At 40.3% G+C, this 25,744-nt stretch overlaps 2 protein-coding genes across 9 annotated transcripts in view; both read left to right on the forward strand.

The window, feature by feature from the left end:
• The window catches only part of TENT2 (terminal nucleotidyltransferase 2), a 67,869-nt gene extending 65,851 nt beyond the window's left edge, over window positions 1–2,018 (forward strand). For all 8 annotated transcript variants that reach the window (XM_054512588.2, XM_054512601.2, XM_064596288.1 and 5 more), the window contains one exon: window positions 560–2,018. In XM_054512588.2, the coding sequence (XP_054368563.1) occupies window positions 560–634 (75 nt within the window). In that variant the 3' untranslated portion in view covers window positions 635–2,018. The remainder of the gene's footprint in view (window positions 1–559) is intronic.
• A 2,653-nt stretch (window positions 2,019–4,671) lies between these two features.
• The window catches only part of CMYA5 (cardiomyopathy associated 5), an 87,776-nt gene continuing 66,703 nt past the window's right edge, over window positions 4,672–25,744 (forward strand). Inside the window, exon 1 of the mRNA XM_045897275.3 lies at window positions 4,672–4,956. Coding sequence (XP_045753231.1) covers window positions 4,808–4,956 — 149 coding nt within the window. The 5' untranslated portion in view covers window positions 4,672–4,807. The remainder of the gene's footprint in view (window positions 4,957–25,744) is intronic.

The following is a 25,744-nucleotide window of genomic DNA, read 5'->3' on the forward strand; positions in this document are numbered from 1 at the left end:
CCAGAGTTTTAGCCTGTGTATAGAATGTTTTTGTTTTTTTTTTACAAGTTATATATTTACTCTTCTTTTTCAAAACTATAAAGTGGTTTATTTGAGATTTACTCTCTCCATAATATTGTTTTTGATTGAAAAAGCTTACTAGATGCAAACTAGTCAACCAAGTAATTGAAGTAATTTTCTCACACGCTCTCAAACCCAAAGGTTTTGTCTTCATTGCCTTGCTGTTGTAGATGAAATAGTTTAAATCTCTGAATAATTAATGTCTTGGTGTTAATATTGTCAGTTGTATCTTTTTGTACCACCTCTGTGTCCATTTCTTTTTTAATGAATTGGAATCACACAGGTATAGAGTTTTTAAATAACATTTTCTTTTCTGATGGCAGAAGCAATACTTTTACTATGTTAAAAACTTGGGAGATAAAAAAACACAAAGAAAAAAAATTACCCCAATTTTACCACCTAGAGAGAACCACTACTTAACATTCGTAGTAACTCTCATTTCAGTCTTTTGTTCCACTTATATTTTATGTTTTAAGAATGATTTTTCTTTCTCTCCCAGTCGTGGCACAGATTGAAAAACAAAAGAGATTTGAACAGTATACTACCTTTAAGAGCTGCTATCCTGAAAAGATAACTGGCCTGTATTTCTTAATAAAATCTTCTGAGAAATAAAGAACAATAGTAACATCATAATGCATTTTGTTTACCTCCATGGTTTCTTTTTAATTGTTCTTGTTTTCATGTTTTATTTTTAAGAGGACATACTTATATAAAGATTGCATATTTTATTATGACATTTCCTAAGAAAACCCTTTGATTTAAAGATGTATTTTTGAAAATGTTTACATTGATTAGGAATATTATGGCATGAATTTTCAGATCAGATAAAATATTTTTGGGGGAATTATCTGAACAAATAAAAGGTTTTTGATATAACTTCAATTAAGTATGCCACATGCTAATACTGAAGATATGTGTGGAATTTTGGAAAGGGATTGATTCGTACATACTTAACGTATAATGTACAGTAGATAGTTTGTTGCCTGTCTATTCTAGTAAAGTGAAGATTCAAGCCAGTTATTCAGTTACTTGAAGCAAAATGAAATCTGTTATTTCACTGAAATCACTGCAGAAGCATGAAATACTGGACAATTGCCTTAAGTCTTCACTTGACTCACCAGGATAGACTGAGGCTTTGGGTGTGTCTATATTAGCATTTCATTAGTACCTCACATGCTTTTGATGTACTCTTGAGATTGCTTTAAGTTTTTTGTTGAAAACAGTACATTTTGCACTGTAGTAATATGAGCACTAACTCTGTATTGTTCAGCAGTTAGTAAATTGTTTTAAAGAATTAGTTCATTGTAGACATTTTGAAAAGATTGTAAGTCCCCTGTGCTTTATGATAGTTTAGTGCATTGTGCACTTTTACTTTATTTCATGTTTTCTTGCTTTTATTTTCCCTGTGACATGAAGCATCAGAAACTGGGGAAAGATCAAAGTTGAGATTATATCCTATTGATGGTATCAGATTTCTTCTGTATACGGTTATAGGATTGTAATCTAAACTGGAATTTTTAGGCAGTAAGCCACTATAAAATGTTTTAGGTAAGACATAAAATTATTATAAATAAAAACTTAATGTTTGTAAAGACAACTTTTTTAGTATTTTTTTTTTCCATACGAAGAAGTAGTGGTAGCTGCTAAAAAAAGGCTACAGTGTTTTATTAAGGTTGTTTTTGGTTTATGTAAATATTTGTAAATTGGTCAGTGCCTGTACATTTAAATATGAAAAGTAATCTTGAAAACAATTTTAACTTTTTCAGAAGGACTGTGTACAACTTCTTTTAGACCTGCTGTAGCACAGTTTGTACCTCTAATGTATTTGGGTTTTTTGCAGACCAATTCAAATGCTAAGACTTTTGCTTTTCTTTGACTTGTAAAGGTGCATATTTTCATTTTCTTCTTTAAGTTTAAATTTTTGTATGATGTCAAATGGAATAAAGTTTATATGTGGACATTGTTGGTGTGTTTTTTTTTTCTTCTGTGCTAATCTTTTGCGATGAGATTGAGGCTGTAATTCTCATCTAGAACCGAACTGAATCTGTCTTTTATGCTTGATAATATAGATGGTACAGAGAATCTTGGAATTGAGTTCATTCTTGGTTAAGCAGCTAACCACATCAACACCGTATTTCTCTGGCATTATTAGGAATGAAGCTTTCCACATAGGTGAATTTTTTAGATTACTCGTGTTTAACACTTTTGAGGCAATGAAGCTTTTATACATCAGTTCTTTTTCTTGGTAATTTTCCTAAAATATACACTGTGCAACTCTTCTTTATCAGAATGTACTGAGTATAATTAATATTCTAGTGATGACTCTGATAATCATTAAAAACAATAAAAAACAGTCCTGGTACTCTATGATAATACTGTGTAGCTCTCAGGGATGTGTAAGTGCAAAGGGCATTCTACCTCTACAGTATTGGGACATTTCCTAAGAAAGCCCTAGCATTCATTTACCATGGTATGGACTCTTTTATTGCCACTGTTTTCTCAGCGCTCAGTGCCACACACTCCCCCACCCCCTCATCTTGCTGCTGCTACTTTTTAGCTATCTTGCTGTAACACATAGATAAAGAAGTTATTTGTTAATAAATTTATACCCATTTCTAAATCAATAGACTGAAGCCTAAGATTATGTACCTTGTGATAGACAGATGTGTCAGATAAGTGGGCTGTTAATATATGAGGGAATTTTTTAGACTTCTAAATTATTTTTAGTTCGAATTTTTGAATTTTTGTGTGGTGAATAATACATTCTTTTATGTTCTATTTGTATTGATCTGGCCATTTCATTTGCATGCATTGTTAAGAAGATAGTGTTAGAAACTTAAAAATGTGTAATCCGTACTGCAGTTCTAAATTTTGGATTGGTTTGAAGTAGGATCTTTGCAAATAAATCTTGACTTTAATTAGTGTTCCCAAGAAATTTTGAGTTAGATGGAGGGAATATACAGCAGCTACCTGTAGTTTTGGTTAAGTGTTTAACAGATTCCCACAACTATGATTGCATTCTTTTTGTCGTAGGTGAGGAGTCAGTCATTTGGGATTACTAGTTGGATAAACCTAGCTCATGTTAAGATAATAACTTGCTGAACCTGATTTAATGAACCCTGGAAGACTGGACTCCTCTGTCTTCCCTTCCCATACACACCAGCTGATACTTCTATACTGTATCTGAATTATCTGCAGTTCTTTCCTCACAGACTTAATACACACATACAAGCTAGTGTAACTGGTGAATATTACCTAACTTATGTTCATATTTAACAACTCTGTGAATAGAATTTGCTGTAATTAAAAATAAATGTTAGCTATTCTAGCCATAAATCATCCTCATGAAAAGAAAACTGTTAGAAAGATATCTCTATCTGTTGTATGTACTGAGCAGGTCTGGTCCTGTTTTCTTCAGGCAACATTCATTAAGTGTCTACTCTGTGCTAAGTTTTGCTTCTGGCCTTGTAAGAGATGGGGATGTTGTGGAAAAAGATGAGTAACAAATTTATAGAGTGTACTGAGGGAAAGAGACACAAACATAATTTGAATATAGGATAATGGAACCCGAAAGGGGTATTGAACTTAACCTGGGCATATCAGAGAAAGGTGGGGATCTTGAATGGAGAGTCACCAGGTAAATAAAGGTTGGAAAAACCTTTCAGGCAGAAGGAACTGTAAATATTAAGGCACAGTGGTGTGACTTGATAAATGTTGGGAATCCTGACTTCTAAAGAAGAAACCAGACAAATGTGGGTTGTTCTCCAGTGTTCATCTTCCCTAAGGAGCTTGGGCTTTAGTCCTTGAGCATAGAGAAGCCATTGAGGGGTTTTAAGTATGGGCATGCTATGATCCAACGCAAGTCTGGGGCCTTTGGGTTGAGCTTCAGACAGAGCTTAGACTTTGGCCAATGTGAGGAAAATTATTTCTCTTGAAGGTTTTTAGGGGAGATAAAAATGCCCTGACTTAAACAGTCTACAGGTCACCGAGGTCGAGAATACACAATTAATTGATTTGCAACACAAAAGGAGCCAATATGAAGGAACAATGGTTGAAAACGGCCCTTGAAGATGGCAGACCTAGCTTTGTTTCCCATAGGATCACATACTAGGCAGGAGACCTTGAGCCAGCCAGCTTCCCAGGCTCTTCTGAGCCTCAGTTTTCTGATCTAAAAAACCAGCATTGCAGTTAAACATGCCACAGCAGAATTGTGAGGGGGTAATGGAAGTGAGACCCTTAGCAGAGTGCCTGAACTAGTAAGCGCTCTGCTCAGTAAGGAGTAGTTACTTGGTTGGGTTGAAGCGTCCGTCAAGTAGTTGGGCACCAAACATACAGCACACCAAAGCCACACTGGAGGGAAGAGCGGCACGGCTGGGTGCCTTTCCTCCTTTCAAGTCCCAGGTGCAGCTGGAGCCTGCCCCGCTTCGGAATGGTGATCAAGAGTTGCCCAAAGGGCCGCCAGGGATCTGCCTGAACTGGGGCGGGGAGGGCCGGGGCGGGGGGGAAGTTGGCAGACGCTGGGGAAGAGGGGAACTCGCTGAGCCCGGGCCCCAGAAGCTCGGTGGCGAAACTTTGACGCCTTCTATTTAAAGTCTCGGGGCTGGCCCGCCCCCGGGGCCGGGAACCCGAGCCGCCCGCCGGGGCAGGGCAGAGCCGGGCCGGGGCCAGAGGCGCAGTCAGAGGGAGAACAGCGGGCGCGCGCGGGCGGCTCCGGCTCCAGCTCCGGCTCCGGCCCGGCAGAGGCACGATGGCGAGCAGCGACAGCACCTACGCCGCGGAGAGTCCCCTCGGCTCCGACGGGGACGAGGAGGCCACCCGAAGGCTGGAGAGCGACGAGGAATCGGAGAGCGAGGAGGCCGAGACGGCCGCGGAGTCGGAGGAGGAGCCGGACGCCAGGTAGCGTGCGCCCCTCTCAGGCCACAGCCCGAGCGCTCGCCCGGCCGCGGGCCTGGAAATGCGGCCTCGAGGGCAGGGGCTTCGCAGGGAGACTCCGCACGCTTCCCCTTTCTTTTTCAGCTAGCGTGCCTTGCCTCTGAGCTATGCACTTTCTCTCAGGGGGTGCTGCCTTGGTAAGAAACTTGAAGGTGAAGGTGCTTGCTGTCAGCTGGAGTGACAGGCCCGCCTGCAGCAGCAAAGTTCATTACCGCCCCCCCTCCTCCTCTCCGCCCCCCCCCCCCCTCCGCCCAACAACTTGTGACTTGCTGCTCTTGTTTATTCCTGGGGGTTTACTTAGGGTCCTGCCTAACTGCAGAAATGTGTTGAACCGCTTATATTTGGCCCAAGGCATAGGAACAATCTTAAAAGCCTGAGCTATAGAAGAGAAGGGGATATGAAGTGGGGGTGGAGACGGAGAGGGCTGCTCTGGAGCCTTCAAATGACTGACTGGAGGTCTCCTGGAACCTGCACTAGGTCGCTGTAAGAGGACTTTAATTTGGTACAAAGGCTCCTAAATTACTTGGAGAAAAACATAAGTTTCAATAACCCCTGTTCTTAAAATCCTTTTTTTTTCATGGTTCCAAACATCAACGTTTCTATGAATGTGATTACAGTTAGGCAATACTGTATTAAAAATATGGGTCTCCTTCCACTTCCATCTCCCAGACTTCATGTAGGCCCTAAAATGAGAATAGTAGGACTCATCTCCTATTTGGATTTGTTTCTACTTTCACATGTTCTCTTTGGGGTATGGGTTTTTTGTTTGTTTGTTTGTTTTGTCAGTCAGTGATGTCCTTTCCTAAATCTATTAATATCAGTAGAATGGCTTTGTAGGGGACAGATGGATGTGCAACATTTCAGAATGCCTCTCTTACTCAAAGTTAAAAGTTCTGTCCAACCAGAGCCAGCAGAGCTGAAGTTGAAATAGCCCATGGAGTAGCACCGATTAAGGGGACTAGTCAGTCAGTTTAGAAGTCTGGAATGTTGGTCACATATTTATCTAGTAACTGCCAAGTGGGAAGTAGGCACAGCACCTGTCCTCAAGGGCTTTATGGAAGAAGTTAGCAATATGGGGAGTATGAGTCTCTGTGCTAAATAAATGAGAGGGGCAGGGAGGAAGAGAGTGTGTAGATCGGTCCTGCTTTGAGAAGTGGGCATGATCTGGGCTTTAGTGAGTAGGCAGGAGATGCAGAAAGGAAAAGAGGAAGAGAAGGTACCTGTGGGAGACGGAACAGGGAGTAGTGACCTGTGATTCCTGGACAATACTGAGAAGGGAAATCTGCCAATCCCAGCCTTTATAACCTTTCCCCCTTAATGGTATTCAGGATCCTTATATCTTTGCCCAACCAAAATTTACCACCTAGAGAATTTGCAAACTCATTTACTCTAAAATGCGAGCAGCTGACAGTTATTCAAAGCACGTTGAGGTTGCATTGCCCTTTAACAAAGGTCAAGATCTTCGGGTAAAGATAGGATTTATCTGCAGTAAATTTCAGCCTGCTCTGACTACAGATGGTAAGGTGGACATTAGGGCAAGAATTAGAATTAATAGGGTGAGGGCAACCAGAGGGAATGGGGTGGGGGTGGAGGCCTTGCAAACCATCACACTTTTTAATTTTGGATTTGATGACATGGGTAACAAGAAATCAGTAAACTTGTGAGCAAGATTTAGGAAAACAGACTAGAGTTATGGAAGGATTGCTGATAGCAGACTGGAAGTTGGTTTTAGAAGGACTCAGATCAGGGAGACAGTAACAAAGAGAAAGATGTCTAGGGACTGAACCATGGCGAAGGCCAGGGGAAAGGAGATGAGAACCATAGCTAGAAGTGGAGAGATGTCAGCGGGCAGGACCTCTCAGGGGAACTGGGAGTCCCCGACTTTTTCCTATCTCAAGGTGTTGTCACAAATCAAACTATTTTGTTGTAAGTTTACAAATATGGCCTAAAGTTCTTTTTTTTTTTTCCCCCTGAGGCTAGGTGAGAATTTGGAATATTCTCTAAAGGATGGGAGGTAAGAATGCTGTCCCATCCTTCTTCGCCCCTTCCTCTTGGCTCTGCTGCCAAAGTTTTAGAGTTATAAGAGAGTCCACTCTGTGCCAGTCTTAGTGCTGAGTGTTTACGGATATTTTCTCATTTTAAACCCTGTGCTGACTGTCCTTTTATAGATGAGGAAACTGAGGCTGCATATGATTTACTGAGGGTATAAGGCAAGTCATAGAACCCGGAGGTGAGCCTGGGTCTGCTTCCTCCAAGCTGCTGCTGGACTTTCACCACCTCCCTTCTTGTGCAGGAGAGAGACCCTTACTGTAGGTGAACCTGGAACAGCTCCAACTAGCTTCTACCTTGAAAAATTACTAGACCTCACTCTTTGCATAATAGTAGGAGTTTCCCCCCGTCTTGAATGGAAAGGCTGTTTGCATTTTCTTGGCAGTTGGAACCATTCTCAGAAGTTAAATTACAAACTGGGTTTTTTTTAAACTGAGAGGCACTTAATAGTAAATAAATGGAAGTAGCCTAATAGTAACAGAATGATTATTGCATCTACTTTATGTGATGTTACTAAGCCATTATTAAAATGCTATTTATGAAGATTTCTAACAATATGGGAAGTATGCATATTGAATATGAAAGAAATGCTCATTGTATAATTTAGAATGATTTCACTATAAAATATGTATTGGAAAAAGGCCTAAAAGGTTAATGAAGTTTCATAAAAGGTTAATAAAGGTTAACATAATGAAGAATATAATAAAAGTTATGGTAACCTTTATTAACCTTAAGGTTAAAAAAGGTTTATAGTGGCTGTCTCTAAGTGATGGGATAATGGTTGACTAAAATTTTAAAAAATATCTGTATTTCTTGGTTTTTCTATAATGAACAGGTAGTGCATTTTATTATCAGAATAAAAACTTAAAAATTCAAAAGGCACAAGTGTAATCTGCTTGTAAACCTTTTCTTTACACTTTCAAAAATGGCAGATGGAATTATCCATAGCCATGTTTCTGAATCAAGGAAAAAATTCCCTTTAATTATAAAAATGCTTTTCTAGTGCAGAAAAGCTCACTATTACACATGTCAATGCTTGTATTGAATCAGAGAACTACCCTCCTGATATATTATTTAGTGATAGGAGTATGATATACGGCATGAAGAAACCCGAGTGTGAATCCTACTAGGCATTCTATCATGGGCAAATTCCCTATTTTCTCAGAGCCTCAATTTTCTCATCTGTAAAATGGTAGTAATACTTCCTAATTTATAAAGTTGTCATAGGATTAAATAAACTACGTGAATATGTGTAAGAGTACTTGCCTTTAGTAAGTTCCCAATAAGTTTTAGTTTCTTACCTCCTTTCAGATGAACCATTATTGGCAGCAAAGCTTTATCTTCTGCCCACCTCCATCAGTGAGGGGAGAATGATTGTCTCTGTTTTTAATATGAGTCATGATCCTATTTCACTTTGACTTTCCTATGTTCATTCATTCACTAAACATTCATGGAATACCTACTAATTGCCATGGACCATGCAAGGTGCTAGGCATACAAGAATTACTAAGAATCCATTACTGTTCCAAGGTGTTCCCATTCTCATTGGAGAAATAGAAATAGAAAAACACAATTATGTCATTAACTGTTACAAGAGGTTTGAGGAAAAAAAGGTCTATATGAAGTACCTCAAAGTAGGTATCTAGTCCTGGGATCCATCTTGCCTGGAAGGAATGGGGAAGTTTTCATCAGGGGTCTTGGGAGCAGCGTATTCAATCATAATAAAGTGCCTAGAGAGCTAATAGTTTGTGACTGTCAAAAAGGATTTTTGTGTTGCTAAAGCTTCATACAAAAGTTAGATGTAGAAAGCAGCTCTATAGAACCCACAGGATGTTCGAGCTGGGAGAAGCTTTAGAAGCATCTTTTCCCAGCCAGTCCGTTTGCAGATTCAGAAGCTGAATGTCAGGGGACATTTGTTCAAAGTCACACAAGTTTTTAGTGGTAGAATTGGGACTAGATCCAGCTGCCTCAGCTCCAATCCAGTGTTCATTAATTTATTCATTCAACAAACATTTATTGAACTCCTGTGTGCCAGACACTTTCTAGGCACAAAGGATATAGCAGTGAACAAAATGAACAAAGTTTCTGCCTTCCTGGGAGTGACTTTCCAGTTTGGGGAGATAAACAAATAAATACGTAATATGCCAGGTGGCAATAAGTGATAGGAGGACAAATGCAGCAGGATAAGGGTTATGCTGTTTTGGATATGTGTTGGTGAAGAGGGCCTCTCTGATAAGGTGACACGAGCAGAGAAGGAAGGAATGAGCGTCCTAAGAAAAGGGAAGAGCTGCTCCACGGGCACTGAGGCAGGAACACGTGGGGCTTGTTTGAGGACACAAGAAGGTCAGGTTGCTGGAGCAGAGTAAATATGGGGGAGAGGGGTGGGAGGTGAATCTGAGAAGTAGTTGGGTTGCAGATCAAGTAGGGCTTTACAGGCCATGGTAAGGACTTCATGTTTTAGTCTGAGTAGAATAGGAAGCTGTATTCGGTCTACCGTATCACTCAAGGTTTAAAACAAAGACCTGGTGATTGCAGTATTCCATTCAAAAGTAAGGGCCCATGCATTCATATATTCATTAATAATATTTATTGTATGCAGACTGTGTGCCCAAAACTGTGCTAAATGTTTCAGATGTATGGTCTTCTACACGGAGGGAAGTATGTCAATAGGCACTCATTATTTTTGCTTTTTTCTGACTGGAGACCAGTGAAGCCTGACCCTTTTAGTCTTTCTGATAGATTACTTAGAAAATTTTCAGTATTTTTGCTTTGGATCATTTTCTGTTGTTCAATTTTAAATTCTCTATTTAAGCACAGAGGATTTTTGCCACAGTAGTACCCAAAACTTAAAAATCATCTTGAATTGCAGTTTTGCTTGTGCCTGTATAAAATAGGTCTGTCTGAGCTGATAGGAGTAAAATTATTAGTGACATTTACATTTAACTAATCATTGTAAGAAACAAAACTTTTGGAAGGTGAAGGCAGTTTGTAAGGGGTTTTTGTTATTAGTATGGAGCACTCTGTTTCCATATATCTATTTATATGCTGTCTCCCACTGCTGTGCTTACCCAGGTGTTTTGACAAGTGTGTTATTTGAGCCAGCCCTCTTTTGAGGTCAGTGGAAAGAGCTGAAATGGGAGGGGTGACTGCTCAGGATGCCAGAGACTGAGGGAGGAGAGAGATCACAACAGGCGCTTGGAGCCAGAAACTGAAGAGCTATTTAAATGTTCGCTGCATGGGTATTACATGCCCTTGGTTAGACTTTGACTCAATGTAGAGAATACAGCAAGAGTTGGATTTTTTTTTTTTTTTAACAGCAAACCTATTAATGTGTGGAACATATTGACTATAGAATTTTGCAAATATAAAAGAAATGTGTCTTATATTTCTTGGATATTCTGAACCTAGGCTTAATGAAAACCTTGACTCAATTCAGACAATCTAGCCAAATTCCTCTTCCTACCAAGAAAACTTAGAAAGCCAGGTTTAAGAGACTGGAAGTGGCTTGTACCTGAAAGAGTAATCTTTGGCTTAGGCCAGCATTATCCAGTAGAAATATAATGTGAGCCACATATGTAATTTAAAATTTTCTAATAGCCACATTAAAAGATGTAAAAAGAAGCAGGTGAAATTAATTTAAATAATTTAATTTAACCCCATATCCAAAGTATTATCGTTTCAACATGTAATCAATATAAAAATTATTAGTGGGGTATTTTATATATTTTTATGCTAAGTCTTTGAAATTTGGTGTGTATTTCACTTTTCAGTGCATCTCGATTCCTCCCTCACAGCTGTGTTTCAAGTACTCAATAGCCACATGTGGCTAGTGGGTACCATATTAGATGATGCAGGCCTGATAATACCTAGACATCCATCAGCTTCACTGGAATCCATAGACCTGCTCTTAAAGTTGTATATGCCAGGCCCTGTGCTAGGCACCAGGAGCATGAAGGTGATTGGGTGGCACAGTTGCTTCTCTCAAGGAGCTCAGTCTGGCACGGGGAAGGAGTTAGCTTCAACATAATGTCATAAGCATTACACTAAGGACATTAACAAAGGAATAGAGAAAAGACATATATTCCTTTTTTTTTTTTTTTAAGATTTTATTCATTTGAGAGAGAGAGAGCACAAACCAGGGGAGGGGCAGAGGGAGAAGGAGAAGCTGACTCTCCGCTGAGCAGGGAGCCTGGTGCGGGGCTCAGTCCCAAGACCCCGGGATCATGACCTGAGCTGAAGGCAGATACTTAACTGGCTGAGCCATCCAGGTGTCCCAAGATATACATTCTTCTTAAAATTAGATTTAGAAAGGTTTTGCAGAGGTAATACAGCAGCTGGGCAGAAAGATATTTCAGGCACAATATGTGGTTAGATATTCCTTTAGGTCCTAGTTCCAACTCTTGTGCTGTTAATTGCTGCTCTGTCTAAGCTTTCTTTTTCTCCTCTAGAAGCACTCAGGATTTCTAAGCCTGAGAATATTTGTTGAATGAATAAGTGAATGGCATGAATAACTGAACGAATGAATAAACAAGTGAATTGTCAAATCATCCAGACTCCTGTGATAAGCAAATTTAGTTGGGAGGTTGAACCTGTTAGATTAGGGAGAATTTTGGTACATTCATTGACCAGGAATTGACAATGTTCAGTGACTCTGGAAACACAGTAGCTTGGAGGGGACGGTGATAAGTACTGAGGGATTGTTCAATTAGGATGTCTGCGGTCATCATTCCCAACTTCTGTGACTTGTTGGAAAGCCTCCCTTAGACTGGCCCTTGAGCCAGATCATAGATGGGAGGATAAGAATAGGCTTTGCTTTTTGTCCAGAGAAAAGTCCTCTATTAAGGCAACTGAAGTGTATTCAGTTCCAAAATTCCACATCCTAATCTGATAAAGTCCATGATATGTGGGAAGATTAATTGATGCTACTGTTGTCTACCAAATTGAATGCTCCAAACCTTCTTATGGAGCCACTGGTGTTTTCTTAGTTTGATGATGCTTCTCTTTTAAAAAAAAAATTCGCATGCTAAACAAATTTACATTCGCCACAAATTCCTCTTAATGTCTGATTTCAGTAGGGCACTTAAAATTGTTGATTTGTAAATAAGATTAATTTCCTCCTGTTATGACTTTGTTAAATTAACATTTGTTAAGTGGAGCATAGGGTGCCAGATGGTGAGCCATAGTTTGACAAAAGACCACAAGAGAAATCGTAGTAGACAAGTTTATTACTCACAAGTCCTGGAGGAAGTACACAGCATAGCTCAGGGGGCCACATGGGGAAGTCAAGGCAGAGTGCAGCGAGAAAGTCAAGACCTGGGACATATGCCTTTATTAGGGTCCATGAGTGGAGGACTTTGGGGCTTCCTGGGCTGAGACTGGATCAGTCAATTCAAACTAAAATGAGTGGGGTTTTGGTAAGCTCCATGGGGGTCTTATCTAAGGGGCATAGAGCAGGGAGGCATTGAAGATGGGGGAGATTGTTGATCACAAGAACTGTTGGGGAAGTCATATCAGGAACTTCAGTGGCATGTGATTCTTCAGACGGTTACCCAGGGCATGTGCTAGCATGAGGGAGGCTGGTGTCAGGTTAAGGCTCCTGCAGGTCACTTAGCCAAACAAAATGGATGCCGAGGGAGCAATACCTCAGAGTAGCTTAGCTAAGCTCATGACACCTTCAATTTTAGAAATGTACTTACTATAAAAAAAGAGGCTCATTTAGCAAATATTTATTGGGGACCTACATAGAGTGAGTGAACAAAACAGAATTCCTAATCTTTAGAGTTCAGTTTCTGGAGAGGGCAGACAGTAAACAAATAATCTCACATGCAATTAGTTGAAGTGAATGCATTGGTAAAATGAATTGGGCCTGGGGAACTGAGGTGGGGGTCTACCAGGACCCTGGCCCATCAAGTCTCAGTCCCTTAAGTTTCCTTGCTCCTTTCCCTGTGAGTTGTGTGTCAGTCTCTGGGTCCATCTGGCTAGCCCTTCTCTATTTGTCTGCAGAAAAAGGTGTCACTGTCCTAGGTCCAAGTCTGGCAGGAAAGCCTGGCTGCTGATGGCGCTTATCCTGGAAGGGGCCTTAGCATCATTTCCCTGACTTATGTTTCTGATGAGTGAACAGAGACCCAGGGAAGAAGGCCAACCATTATTTACTCAAGGAATAGCAAGTCTATTCCTTGCACTGTCACTTGTTATTTTGAGTTATTTTCACAATAACTCTATGATATAGGCATTGTTTTCATCTCTGTTTTATGAGAGTGAAAATGGAGGCTTAGCTGTACTGAGTAATTTATCTAATGTCAGGCAGCTGGAAAGTGCACTAGGATTCTAACCCTAGTCTAATGGCAGACTGCTGGAACACTCATGAATTCTGGGCTCACCTCAAGTTCTTGCATATGTATACACAGTATACACACATCTGGTCTTTATTAGCCGATTTCTTTCTTTTTTACTTGAGTATAAAATTACTTTTATTTTATTCTTTTTAATCCTTTAGAATCTTAGATTTTTTTTATTATGTTATGTTAATCACCATACATTACATCATTAGTTTTTGATGTAGTGTTCCATGATTCATTGTTGGCATATAACACCCAGTGCTCCATGCAGAACGTGCCCTCCTTAATACCCATTGCTGGGCTAACCCATCCTCCTACCCCCCTCCCCTCTAGAACCCTCAGTTTGTTTCTCAGAGTCCATAGTCTGTCATGGTTCGTCTCCCCCTCTGATTTCCCCCCTTCATTCTTCCCTTCCTGCTATCTTCTTCTTCTTCTTTTTTTTTTTTTAAACATATAATGTATTATTTGTTTCAGGGTACAGGTCTGTGATTCAACAGTCTTACACAATTCACAGTGCTCACCATAGCACATACCCTCCCCAATGTCTATCATCCAGCCACCCCATCCCTCCCAGTCCCCTCCACTCCAGCAACCCTTAGTTTGTTTCCTGAGATTAAGAATTCCTCATATCAGTGAGGTCATATGATACATGTCTTTCTCTGATTGACTTATTTCACTCAGCATAATACCCTCCAGTTCCATCCACGTCGTTGTAAATAGCAAGATTTCATTCCTTTTGATGGCTGCAAAATATTCCATTGTATATATGCCACATCTTCTTTATCCATTCATCTGTCGATGGACATCTTGGCTCTTTCCATAGTTTGGCTATTGTGGACATTGTTGCTATAAACATCAGGGTGCATGTACCCCTTCGGATCCTTACATTTGTATCTTTGGGGTAAATACCCAGTAGTGCAATTGCTGGGTCGTATGGTAGCTCTATTTTCAACTTTTTGAGGAACCTCCATACTGTTTTCCAGAGTGGCTGCACCAGCTTGCATTCCCACCAACAGTGTAGGAGGGTTCCCCTTTCTCCGCAACTTCACCAACATCTGTTGTTTCCTGACTTGTTAATTTTAGCCATTCTGACTGGTGTGAGGTGGTATCTCATTGAGGTTTTGATTTGGATTTCCCTGATGCCGAGTGATGTTGAGCACTTTTTCATGTGTCTGTCGGCCATTTGGATGTTTTCTTTGGAAAAATGTCTGTTCATGTCTTCAGCGCATTTCTTGATTGGATCATTTGTTCTTTGGGTGTAGAGTTTAATAAGTTCTTTATAGATTTTGGATACTAGCCCTTTATCTGATATGTCATTTGCAAATATCTTCTCCCATTCTGTCGGTTGTCTTTTGGTTTTGTTGACTGTTTCTTTTGCTGTGCAAAAGCTTTTTATCTTGATGAAGTTCCAATAGTTCATTTTTGCCCTTGCTTCCCTTGCCTTCCGTGATGTTTCCAGGAAGAAGTTGCTGTGGCTGAGGTCGAAGAGGTTGCTTCCTGTGTTCTCCTTTAGGATTTTGATGGACTCCTGTCTCACATTTAGGTCTTTCAACCATTTTGAGTCTATTTTTGTGTGGGGTATAAGGAAATGGTCCAGTTTCATTCTTCTGCATGTGGCTGTCCAATTTTCCTACCATTTGTTGAAAAGACTGTCTTTTTTCCACTGGACATTCTTTCCTGCTTTGTTGAAGATTAGTTGACCATAGAGTTGAGGGTCCATTTCTGGGCTCTCTATTCTGTTCCATTGATCTATGTGTCTGTTTTTGTGCCAGTACCATACTGTCTTGATGATGACAGCTTTGTAATAGAGCTTGAAGTCTGGAATTGTGATGGCACCAGCTTTGCTTTTCTTTTTCAACATTCCTTTGGCTATGCGGGGTCTTTTCTGGTTCCATACAAATTTTAGGATTATTTGTTCCATTTCTTTGAAAAAAGTTGATGGTATTTTGATAGGAATTGCATTGAATGTGTAGATTGCTCTAGGTAGCATTGACATCTTCACACTATTTGTTCTTCCAATCCATGAGCATGGAACGTTTTTCCATTTCTTTGTGTCTTCCTCAATTTCTTTCATGAGTATTTTATGGTTTTCTGAGTACAGATTCTTTGCCTCTTTGGTTAGATTTATTCCTAGGTATCTTGTGGTTTGGGGTCCAATTGTAAATGGGATCAACTCCTTCATTTCTCTTTCTTCTGTCTTGTTGTTGGTGTATAGAAATGCCACTGATTTCTGTGCATTGATTTTATATCTTGCCACTTTACTGAATTCCTGTATGAGTTCTAGCTGTTTTGGGGTGGAGTCTTTTGGGTTTTCCACATAAAGTATCATATCATCTGCAAAGAGTGAGAGTTTGACTTCTTCTTTGCCGATTTGGTTGCCTTTTATTTCTTTTTGTTGTCTGATTGCTTGACTTGGACTTCTAATACTATGTTGAATAGCAGTGGTGATAGTGGACATCCCTGCCGTGTTCCTGACCTTAGGGGGAAAGCTCTCAGTTTTTCCCCATTGAGAATGATATTCGCTGTAGGTTTTTCATAGATGGCTTTTATGGTATTGAGGTATGTACCCTCTATCCCTATACTCTGAAGAGTTTTGATCAAGAAAGGATGCTGCACTTTGTCAAATGCTTTTTCTGCATCTATTGAGAGGATCATATGGTTCTTGTTCTTTCTTTTATTAATGTATTGTATCACATATAATTATTTCAATTTGCTTCTAATTTTAAAAGCAAAACATAAAAGATCCAGAAAATCTACATAGTAGCTAATCCCGACCAGCACCTTAGTATATTAAGTTTCCTAGTGTGTAATAGGGAGAGTAAATCTTGTGTTTAAAAATAGACATTAGGCAATCTCGTGTGATTGAATTTTCATAAGGTCAAACATAGAAATACCAAAATAACTTCTCTACATGCTCTATGGGATCATATGATAAATGTTCAATAGGTATTTACTATAGTATCTATAAAATTCAGATCCTTTGTTTAAAAGAATTTTTGGATTTAGCACAGTACACTTGGAAGTTTTCCTGTCTAGTATTTGTTTGTTTTCAAGAGAAAATAAGGAGAAAAGTGAGACTGTTGTGGTCTTTGTCTCCTCTTAGAGTTTTTGGATCTCCAAGATGGGCTTCAATAAATCCCCTCTTCATCCAGCACTATTTGGGGCATAAACCAGGTTATAACGCAAAAACACCTGATAGGATTGGTTTATCATCCTGGCTCTGCACTTACTTGCTGTGTGACTTGGTGCAAGACACTTAACCTCTGTGTGTTAAGTGTTGCATAGATTTCAAGGCCCTACATGACCTGCTTACCTCTCACAGGTCCTCTCACACCCTTCTGCGACGTTCACTACATTCCACCCCTGCTGGCTTCTTTCAGAACCTCCAACGTGCTCAGCCTGTTCCTGCATTCATGTCTTTGTCTTCTCTCGCTGGTGCTTCTTCCTCAAATTTACTCTTCAGTATGAGTATGGATGACAAGAGACATTCCTCAGCCATTCTGCCCATCAGGCTCTCTTCCTATCTTTCACTATCACATTATTCACGATTTCAGATTGCTCTTCATGGCACCATCACTATCTGAAATGCTGGGGTTTTTTGGTTTGTTTATTCATTGTTTTTTGCCACCACTAGAGGGAAAGCTCCATGAGGGCAGGGGCCTTGTTTCGCTTCTCTGCTGTGTCTCCAGGAGCTAGGGCACAGTCTGGCACACAGTAGGTACTTAAGAAATGGTTGTCGAATGAACAACTGGTTGGAGCTCACCACGAAACATTTCATCCCAGGGCCTCAGGCTTCCCTTTCTCAGATCAGCACTGCTCATACCATCACAGTCTCAAATCATTTTATTCCTGGGTGCCAAGACAAGGGCACAGAGAATGAGAGCAAACAAGTGGTCTTTGAATTTGGCAAAAGGACAGGCAAATAGAAATTAAGGACAGAAGTGCTAACACCTCTGAGAGGGTTAAAAGTTTAAGCCTGTCAGCATCTGATTTAGATTGGATTCCCTTTTGAACAATTCCCTTCAAATACAGGACCTAAGACACTCTCCTGGGAGAAGGGGGCATCAGAAAAGGGAAAGTGGGTGCTTAGGAGTGAGAGGGCTCCAGAGGCCCATTGGAGCTACGGTTGTGGTCCTGCTCAGAGGAGTGAGCAAAGGATACTACCTCAGACATTGCAGAAAACAACTTTCTCCAAGCCCTTGGCCTCAGATCACTCATAATTCTGGGACGGAGGAATATTCTTATTTCCCTGACTCAGAGGGTCCAGGATACAAAAGGGAAGGGTGGGGAGAGAGCATACACAAAGTTGGCAGTGTTGATATATGAACTGAAATTGCCTGATAACAAAATATGTAGTTAAATCTGCAAACAGAATTAGGACTCCTACTCCATTTACATACTCGACCCTTTGGAAGAAAATCCCTGGATATCAACCCAGGTTGACAGGAAATGCAGGGTCACTCAGCCTCTGTGGACCAAGGCGGAGAGAGGACTGCCAGCAGCAGAAAATTGGGGCCTTAGCATCTGAATAACTTCCAACAATCAATGGCCTACTTAATCTTAGAGTAGAATGGCAAGAAATGGCAACAATTTCTTAGAGTTTTCTTTCCATTTCTCTCTGTTCCAGTTCTTACCTGCTGCTCAAACTGCAAGATTTCCACTTGTCAATCCCACAAGTTCCCCTGGACTGAGTTTGCATAACTTAAGAGTTGAGAATCACAAATTCAGAAACCCAGGCTTTAGTAACAACATTGCCTCTGAACAGCTTTCCATTTGCCAGTGAAGTCTTATGTTAGTGATTTTCTCTAGGTGAGGGGAGCTGCCTTGGGTTCCAGTCTATGTCCGTCAGGTTTTGAGTTGTAGTAGAAGCTAACTGTGACCAATTTAAGCACAAAATGACTGTATTCACAGTATCCTGGTAGGTAGAGAATCATGAGAAGTGTGGAAAAGAGGGATTAGGTAGCCAGGAACAACCGTTAGAACCATGCCTCAAAACTGGTCTGGTGGACTATAGAACTCAATCATAAAAAGACAAATAACCCAATTTTAAAATGGGCAAAGGATCCGAATAGACAGTACTCCAAAGAAGATAGACAATTGTCCAATGAGCACATGAAAGAAGTGTACCTTTTCCCATGAAATATCACCTGAATTTAACTATCACTGTTTATTCTAGCTTTGACTTTCCATTTTATGATAAAACAAACAAGTCTTTAATTTAGGCTTCAACGTGACCTGTCTTGCACATCTTGGTATCTACTTTGAGGTTTCAAAGCTGTATGGAAATCTCTTAACTATATATTTGCCATTATTAGAAAGTTAATTGCCTTTTAATTCTTTTAGTCCAATATACCTAGGTCAATCCTCCTTTGGATATTTATGCTCCAACTCACAAGGTGGGCTACTACAATCCTGGTCAGGGGGTGAAATGAGACTCAAGTAGTAGCAGATTGTCTTTTCTGGTAACTCAGAAATGGAGACACACATTCTATTTAGCTAGTTTTAGAAACAAAAGTTTTGGGGGACAGGTCTCAACTTTTTGGAGATCTATTCCACTTTATTTTGATCTTTTCAATAATATTTTGGGGGCGCCTGGGTGGCATAGTCAGTTAAATGTTTGCCTTTGGCTCAGGTCATGATATCAGGGTCCTGGGATTGAGCCCCGCGTTGGGCTCTCTGCTCAGCGGGAAATCGGCTTCTCCCTCTCCCTCTCCCTCTGCCTCTGTGATCTCTTTCGCTCTCACTCTCTCTCAAATAAATAAATAAAATCTTTAAAAAAATAATATTTTGGATAGAATACTGGTTTTTCTGTTTTTTAAAAAAATTGTTAATTTTTCTATTAGTCAAAAAAATTCTAGGGGCGCAGGCCTGGGTGGCTCAGTCATTAAGCGTCTGCCTTCGGCTCAGGGCATGATCCCAGGGTCCTGGGATCGGGCCCCGCATCAGGCTCCCTGCTCAGCGGGAAGCCTGCTTCTCCCTCTCCCACTCCCCCTGCTTGTGTTCCCTCTCTTGCTGTGTCTCTCTCTCTGTCAAATAAATACAGGCCTTGGCTACACATGTGCCCTTCCTTCAGGGCTAGCCAAAAGAACCCCCTTAAGGTGGAGTCATGCCCCACATTTCCCGAAATACTTTTCTCCCCCAATAAGGAATCTTTTGGACATAACAGTTACAATATGGAAACCCAAGCTGCCATTCCACCTTCATCACCACAACTTACTACCAGCAAATTTTTAAAAGCCTGCTTCAGACCAGGAGGAATTCATCTTTCCCACCCACATGCCTCCCTATTGCAAATATTTTCAACTCTATCGAATATGGAGTTAAGAGAGCTTTATAATGACCTAACGCCAACTTGAGCAGATACCATCCGGGTGCTGGTAGCAAAAAGTTCACGATCATTCTCAGTTTGACTTCAAGAATCAAGAGTCCCAGACTTTCTTTGAATCTCTCCCGGAGCTGTTAAAGCCTTAGCACTCGAAGGTGTCCGGGATATACTGGTGAGAGCTGCATGACCTCTTTGAACCTCAGACTCTGAAAGAGGTGGGTGTGTGTGGGCGTAAATGAAAGTAGGAACGCACCAGGGTCTCACGTGCTCCTGGAGCAGAGGAGAGTGTGAATGGGTGTCAGGTCCCCTCCCTTCCTCTCAGTATGATCTGTCAGGACCTCCTGACCTGAGCAGTTTTTTGGGCCCGTGCTGCCGGCTAGCAGTGCTGCCCCCCAGTGACCCCTGCTCACCTGCACCTTAATTGGGGTGTACTCTCAGACGCACAAGTAATTCTCCTTGTTTGGTGCTTTGTTTTACTTTTGAGTTAACACTGGGAGTGAACGTCAGTCTGCTCTGTACCTCGCTCACTACTGTCTTCCTCTCATTTCCTCAGTCGGGTGGTCAGAAAATGTCAAAAGTTTCTTGTTAGAAATGTATTTGAATACATCTCAGGGTCCCATGAAGCGACACGAGTCCTAAAGCCCCACTGCAATAATTGTGAGCTTTGAGCCACAATAGGGTCAGGGATGATGTACCTGCAGCCCCTGGGCTGTACAGTTAGGAAGCTCTCTCAGCTCAGTTTGGTGAAGGGCTTTTCTCTGAATTCAGGTTTCAACATGATTGTGGCATTCTGGCACTTAAAAAGGATTTCATTCTTTCTGTTGTTTAGGGACTGTGTGTAATTTGTCTTCGGAACACACAGCACACACTCATAGATGTTGACTGAGAGAATGAGTAACGATTGAGCGATACAGGGAAGAATAACCAGAAAACTCACCGCTTTTGCTTAGTTACACTTTCCAGAGGTAATCACTGTTAGGGAGATGCCTTCGGTCTTAGTGACGGTGTTCAGAGTAAATCAAAGTGGATTTGTAGATCCTCAAAGTCTGGGCTTTACAAGGTGAATTTAACATTGGAAAGGAAAAGGCAGAGAACAAACATATGGAACGTTTGTTATTCGCCAAGTGTTGTACGAAGTCTTTTACACATATCATTGCAACACAGCTGCCTTAGAAAGTACATATTAGTCTCCCTGTTAACTGAGGATGACCTTCAAGCTCAGGAAAGGAAGGGGGAGTAGTATGCCCAAGCTCACACAGCTAGTTAAGGGGTGAAGCCAGGATTTAAACACAGATCTCTCTGAGGTAAAAAATGTTATTTCCACCATTACCCCATCTCTCTCTATCCCATGGGCTCAGCACTGTGGCATATACTAAGGTAATGAGACATGGTTTCTGTCTGAAGAAACTTAATGTCAAGTAAAAGACCCATGGTAAATACTAATTGTAATAATGCAAAATAGCAGTAAATAAACACTGTGGTAGAATTATCAGAGAAGTACTCAGTGAGCAGAGAATTCCAGTAAATCTCAAATAATGTATTTTGTCTGAAAGAGTGAGCTCACTAACAACTAGCCCAGTCACATTTTGATTTTCTAAAAACTTCTCTCAAGACAGGGCTCCCACGGTACCCAGTGTTGATAAAAGTGTGGGTCAGGGCGCCTGGGTGGCTCAGTTGGTTAAGCGACTGCCTTCGGCTCAGGTCATGATCCTGGAGTCCTGGGATCGAGTCCCGCATCAGGCTCCCTGCTCGGCAGGGAGTCTGCTTCTCCCTCTGACCCTCCTCCCTCTCATGCTCTCTGTCTCTCATTGTCTCTCTCGCAAATAAAGTCTTAAAAAAAAAAAAAATTAAAAAAAAAAAAGTGTGGGTCAGGACGAAAGGCTCTTGTACAGGCTACTGAAAGGAATGCAAACTGATAAACCTTTCTGGAGGGGAAAATGGCAACATGCATAAAAATCCTGAAAAAATAAGCTTGTTCGACCCTCAAGTTCCTAAGGTGTTATTCTAAGAAAATAAATGTGCAGAAAGAGGTACATATGAGGGTGTTTGTCATAGCATTTTTTTTATAATAGCAAAAACTTAGAGATAGTGTAAATGTTGACAATAGGGTATGGGGTAGTGTTCTAGACTGTGATAGAATGCAGTGTTAAATACTAACTATGAAGTGGTAGACCAGTAGTAGCTCTTAAAGTTTGATCTTCTCTCAGGGTGTCCTCAAGATCAAAACTATTTCCATTGTAGGGGTGCCTGGGTGGCTCGGTCGTTAAGCATCTGCCTTTGGCTCAGGTCATGATCTCAGGGTCCTGGGATCGAGCCCCACATCTGGCTCCCTGCTCGGCGGGAAGCCTGCTTCTCCCTCTCCCACTCCCACTGCTTGTGTTCACTCTCTATCTGTGTCTCTCTCTGTCAAATAAATACATAAATTAAAAAAAAATCTTTAAAACTATTTCCATTGTAATACTAGCACATCTGTATTTGCCACTTTCACTCATGAGAGTGTAGAGTAGGAAAAGTCCATTGTATTATTATTATTATTTTTTAGATTCCACATTGCAACTAATCTTTAAAACTTGTCAAGTTTGGTGTGGTATAAGGAAAAATGCCCACAATAATCTGAAAGTCATTTCTCCCTTTTTCAACCACCTATATGAGGCTAGATTTTCTTCATATACGGTTTCTGTTTGTTTGTTTGTTTGTTTGTTTTTAGTAGTCTCCACGCCCAACACGGGGCTTGAACTCATGACCCTGAGATTAAGAGTCACATGCCCCTTCTTCATATATTTCTGCTAACAGAACATATCTACATTTTGAATGCAGAAGCAGATAAGAGAATTCAGCTGCCTTCTGTTAAGCCAAACATTAAAAGTATTTGCAAAACTCTAAAATAATGTCACTTTTCTCACTAAATGTTTTTGTTTGTTTTGGAAAAGAGAATTAGATTTTGTAAAATATATTACTGATGTTGACATGTAAGTATTACTTTATTTTAAAATGAATTAATAAACTTCAAAATTTTTGTTTTAATTACTAATACTATAAAAATAAAAAATACAAACCACATAAACAAAAGCTTTTTGAGGTCCTCAATAATTCTTAAGAGGATAAAGTAGTTTTGAGACCAAAAACATTGAAAAGAGCTGTTGGAACATAATAATAGCATGGGCAATATTCAGAATATATTTTTAAATTTAAAGAGCGCATTATAAAACATACCATTTGTGTAAAAAAAATTTTTTTTAAAAAGAACATCTCAGGATAGATTAAGAATGAAAGAAATACATCAAGTATATTAAAAGTAGTCATCTTTGAGTATTGGGATTACTGGTCATTTAAATTTTTTTTGTGCTTTTCTGTTTTCCCACATTTCCCACAGTGAAATTTATAATTGGCAATTAGGAAAAATTCTTATTTTTACAGACAGAACATCAAAATCTTGACTCTTGATTTCAGCTCAGGTCATGATCTCAGGGTCCTGGGATTGAGCCCCATGTCTCAGCAGAGTCTGCTCCCTCTCACTCTGCGCCTCCCCTTACTCTCTCTTCCTCTCAGATAAATAAATAAATCTTTAAAAAATTTTTTGACTTTTCACCTGAATTCAAATGAGGAGTAGGGAGAAAAGTATTAGCAAGTGTTGCCTTTATTATGCTTTTTAAAACATTGTACTAGATTTCATAAATATAAATTTTTTTTGCTAGATTTTTCTGTCTTTCTCCTTTGTGGGTGATGAATAAGAGAATGTTATGGGAAATTCATCTTAATTTTTGAGCTGCTAAAGATATCTAAGTACTTTAAAGTCTTATAAAAATGATTTGGGGGATACAGAGTTTTACATTAATCCTATTTATCCCAACATTAAACTATTGAATTTGTGTTTGCTGACTTCCAGTTTTGAGATTTTACAGTCAGAAACAAAAAGACTAGAACAAGCTACTGGCAAATTACTCCTAGTGTATTAATTTTATTTAATCTCTTTGTCTCTTTTTCTCTCTGGAATTTAAGAGACTTCCTTTTATGATGTTGCGTTTACTGTTTGCATTATGTTGTAGGTAAAATGTTTTTTTCTAGCAATGGTGTTTGGACCTGATGAAGGGATCATCAGCTAGGTAGACGGTGGTCTCATTGCACGGCCAGTGGTATCTCTATAAGGTTCATCCAACCTATCCCCCCAGCATCTCTGCTGGTACAGGCGGAAGGTGCTCTCTCTGGAACCCTCAGGGCCGGAAGTTTCTTACCCATCCCCGTTCAGCTCAGAAGCATCTGCTGGAGTGAGGTCTTGGTGTGTTTTATTTTTATTTTTTTTTCCTTTAAAAAATGACAGAGAAAAGAAAAATGTTGCCATATACTCTACTAGGCATATGGACAAACCCTCATTTCATAGGAGAGAATGGGAGCTAATAGAGGAGCTGGGTTTTATCTTTAAATGTGTTGTTATTTTCAAGGCCACAACATAAGGGCTCTTTCTTTGTTGCAAACCTAAGAAAAATTACTGGAGGGTCACTAAGGAAATGAGGAAAACCGATCAAATTTTTCCTACTTTTTGGAACAATTAGTCCTCATCCTCCATGCTTTTATGGAGTTTTAATTGTAGTATAAAAAAAAAAGTCAGTGGAACAGCAGGGGAGAAGTCTATCCTGACTCACTGATTTATTTTAAAAAAGATCCCAGCCTGACACATTCTCTTCAGATGAAGTACTCTGTCTCTTGGTAACCACCCCTCACCCTTCACAGGAATTTGACAGCAGTGGCTGGTGGGGCACAGTTTCTGTTCTGCGCTAATACTCAGTAGCTGTTGAAGAATTCCAGTGCTAAAGAGCTAAGCCTGTGTTTAAGTCCTCAGCTGGGAATCCCAGAACACAATTGTTCTTATCCTCCATGGTTTTCTATTTACATGCTCAGCCAAGGTTAATGTTGCTTGTGGTTGATTGTTTTTTCCCCTTACTCTTGGGTCTATCACCACTGGTTCTCAACTAGTATAATTCTGAAGACATTTTTGGTTTGGGGGCCAAGTACTGGTAGCATCTGGTGGAAAGAGGCCAGGGAATACTATTAAACATTCTTAGCACACAGAATTTATGTAGCCCCAAATGTCAATAGTGCCCCTGTTGAGGAACTCCCAAGACCATGTTTTGGTCTGAAGTAGTCACTAAGCTATGAACCCGTCCTGTCACACCATAGTTCATTTATTTTGGTTCTCTAGACTTGGCACCTTTCTGCCCTTAGTTTTCTATAATAGTGGAGAATTCAGTGGATGAGTTTTTATACATCTCTCTGGGGGATTCAGACATTTGCCTACAGTTTACTTAATTAAATCATGGCCCCCAACTCTTGGCCAGGCCCTGAATAGATAAATATCTCCTAAGTATGCATGTATTTATTTGTTTATTTATTTATTTATTATTATTATTTTTGTAAGAGAGAGTGAGTGTGTGTGCGAGCTGGGAGTGGGGAGCACAGGGAGAGGGAGAGAGAAAATCTCACGCAGGCTCCATGCCTAGCACAGTGCCCACACAGGTGTCAACACAATGACCCCAAGATTACCACACGAGCCAAAATCAAGAGTTGGATGCTCAACCAACTGAGCCATTCAGGCACCTCCCCCCCAAGTATTTATAAATTGATTGCTCACTCTGAAACCCAAACTCCTCTTTTTAACTCTGGGGAGATAAATGGCTCCTATAATTCCAGAGTCCTGATGGGTCATGTAACACCTTTACCCACTACTGGGTAGACATTTCCTACTTGAAGTAAATGGAGAAGTTTCTGCTTATGGCCCACATATAATATTTTGGTTGGGGAGGGGTGGGAGTCAGAAAGAAGAAAGATAGTCACTATTTTGAAATCTTGTACTTGCAAATGAATCACTTCTTCATCTACTCCTGGTTGAAAGGTCAAGCACATGTCTCAGGCACTCAGCGACCCAAGTTATCTCAAGCATATATGTAGCTCATCATTAACTAATTATCAGGACTGTCTAAAGCCCTGAGTGATGGGTATTTTCTAATCTACTTGGAGGTTGCAGTGGCATTTGGAAGCATCTAAA

Source organism: Mirounga angustirostris, unplaced genomic scaffold (genome assembly GCF_029215605.1).
Source record: "Mirounga angustirostris isolate CCGP_5_RB_7025 unplaced genomic scaffold, mMirAng1.0.hap1 SCAF_7, whole genome shotgun sequence".
In the NCBI taxonomy this organism is placed as follows: Eukaryota; Metazoa; Chordata; class Mammalia; order Carnivora; family Phocidae; genus Mirounga; species Mirounga angustirostris.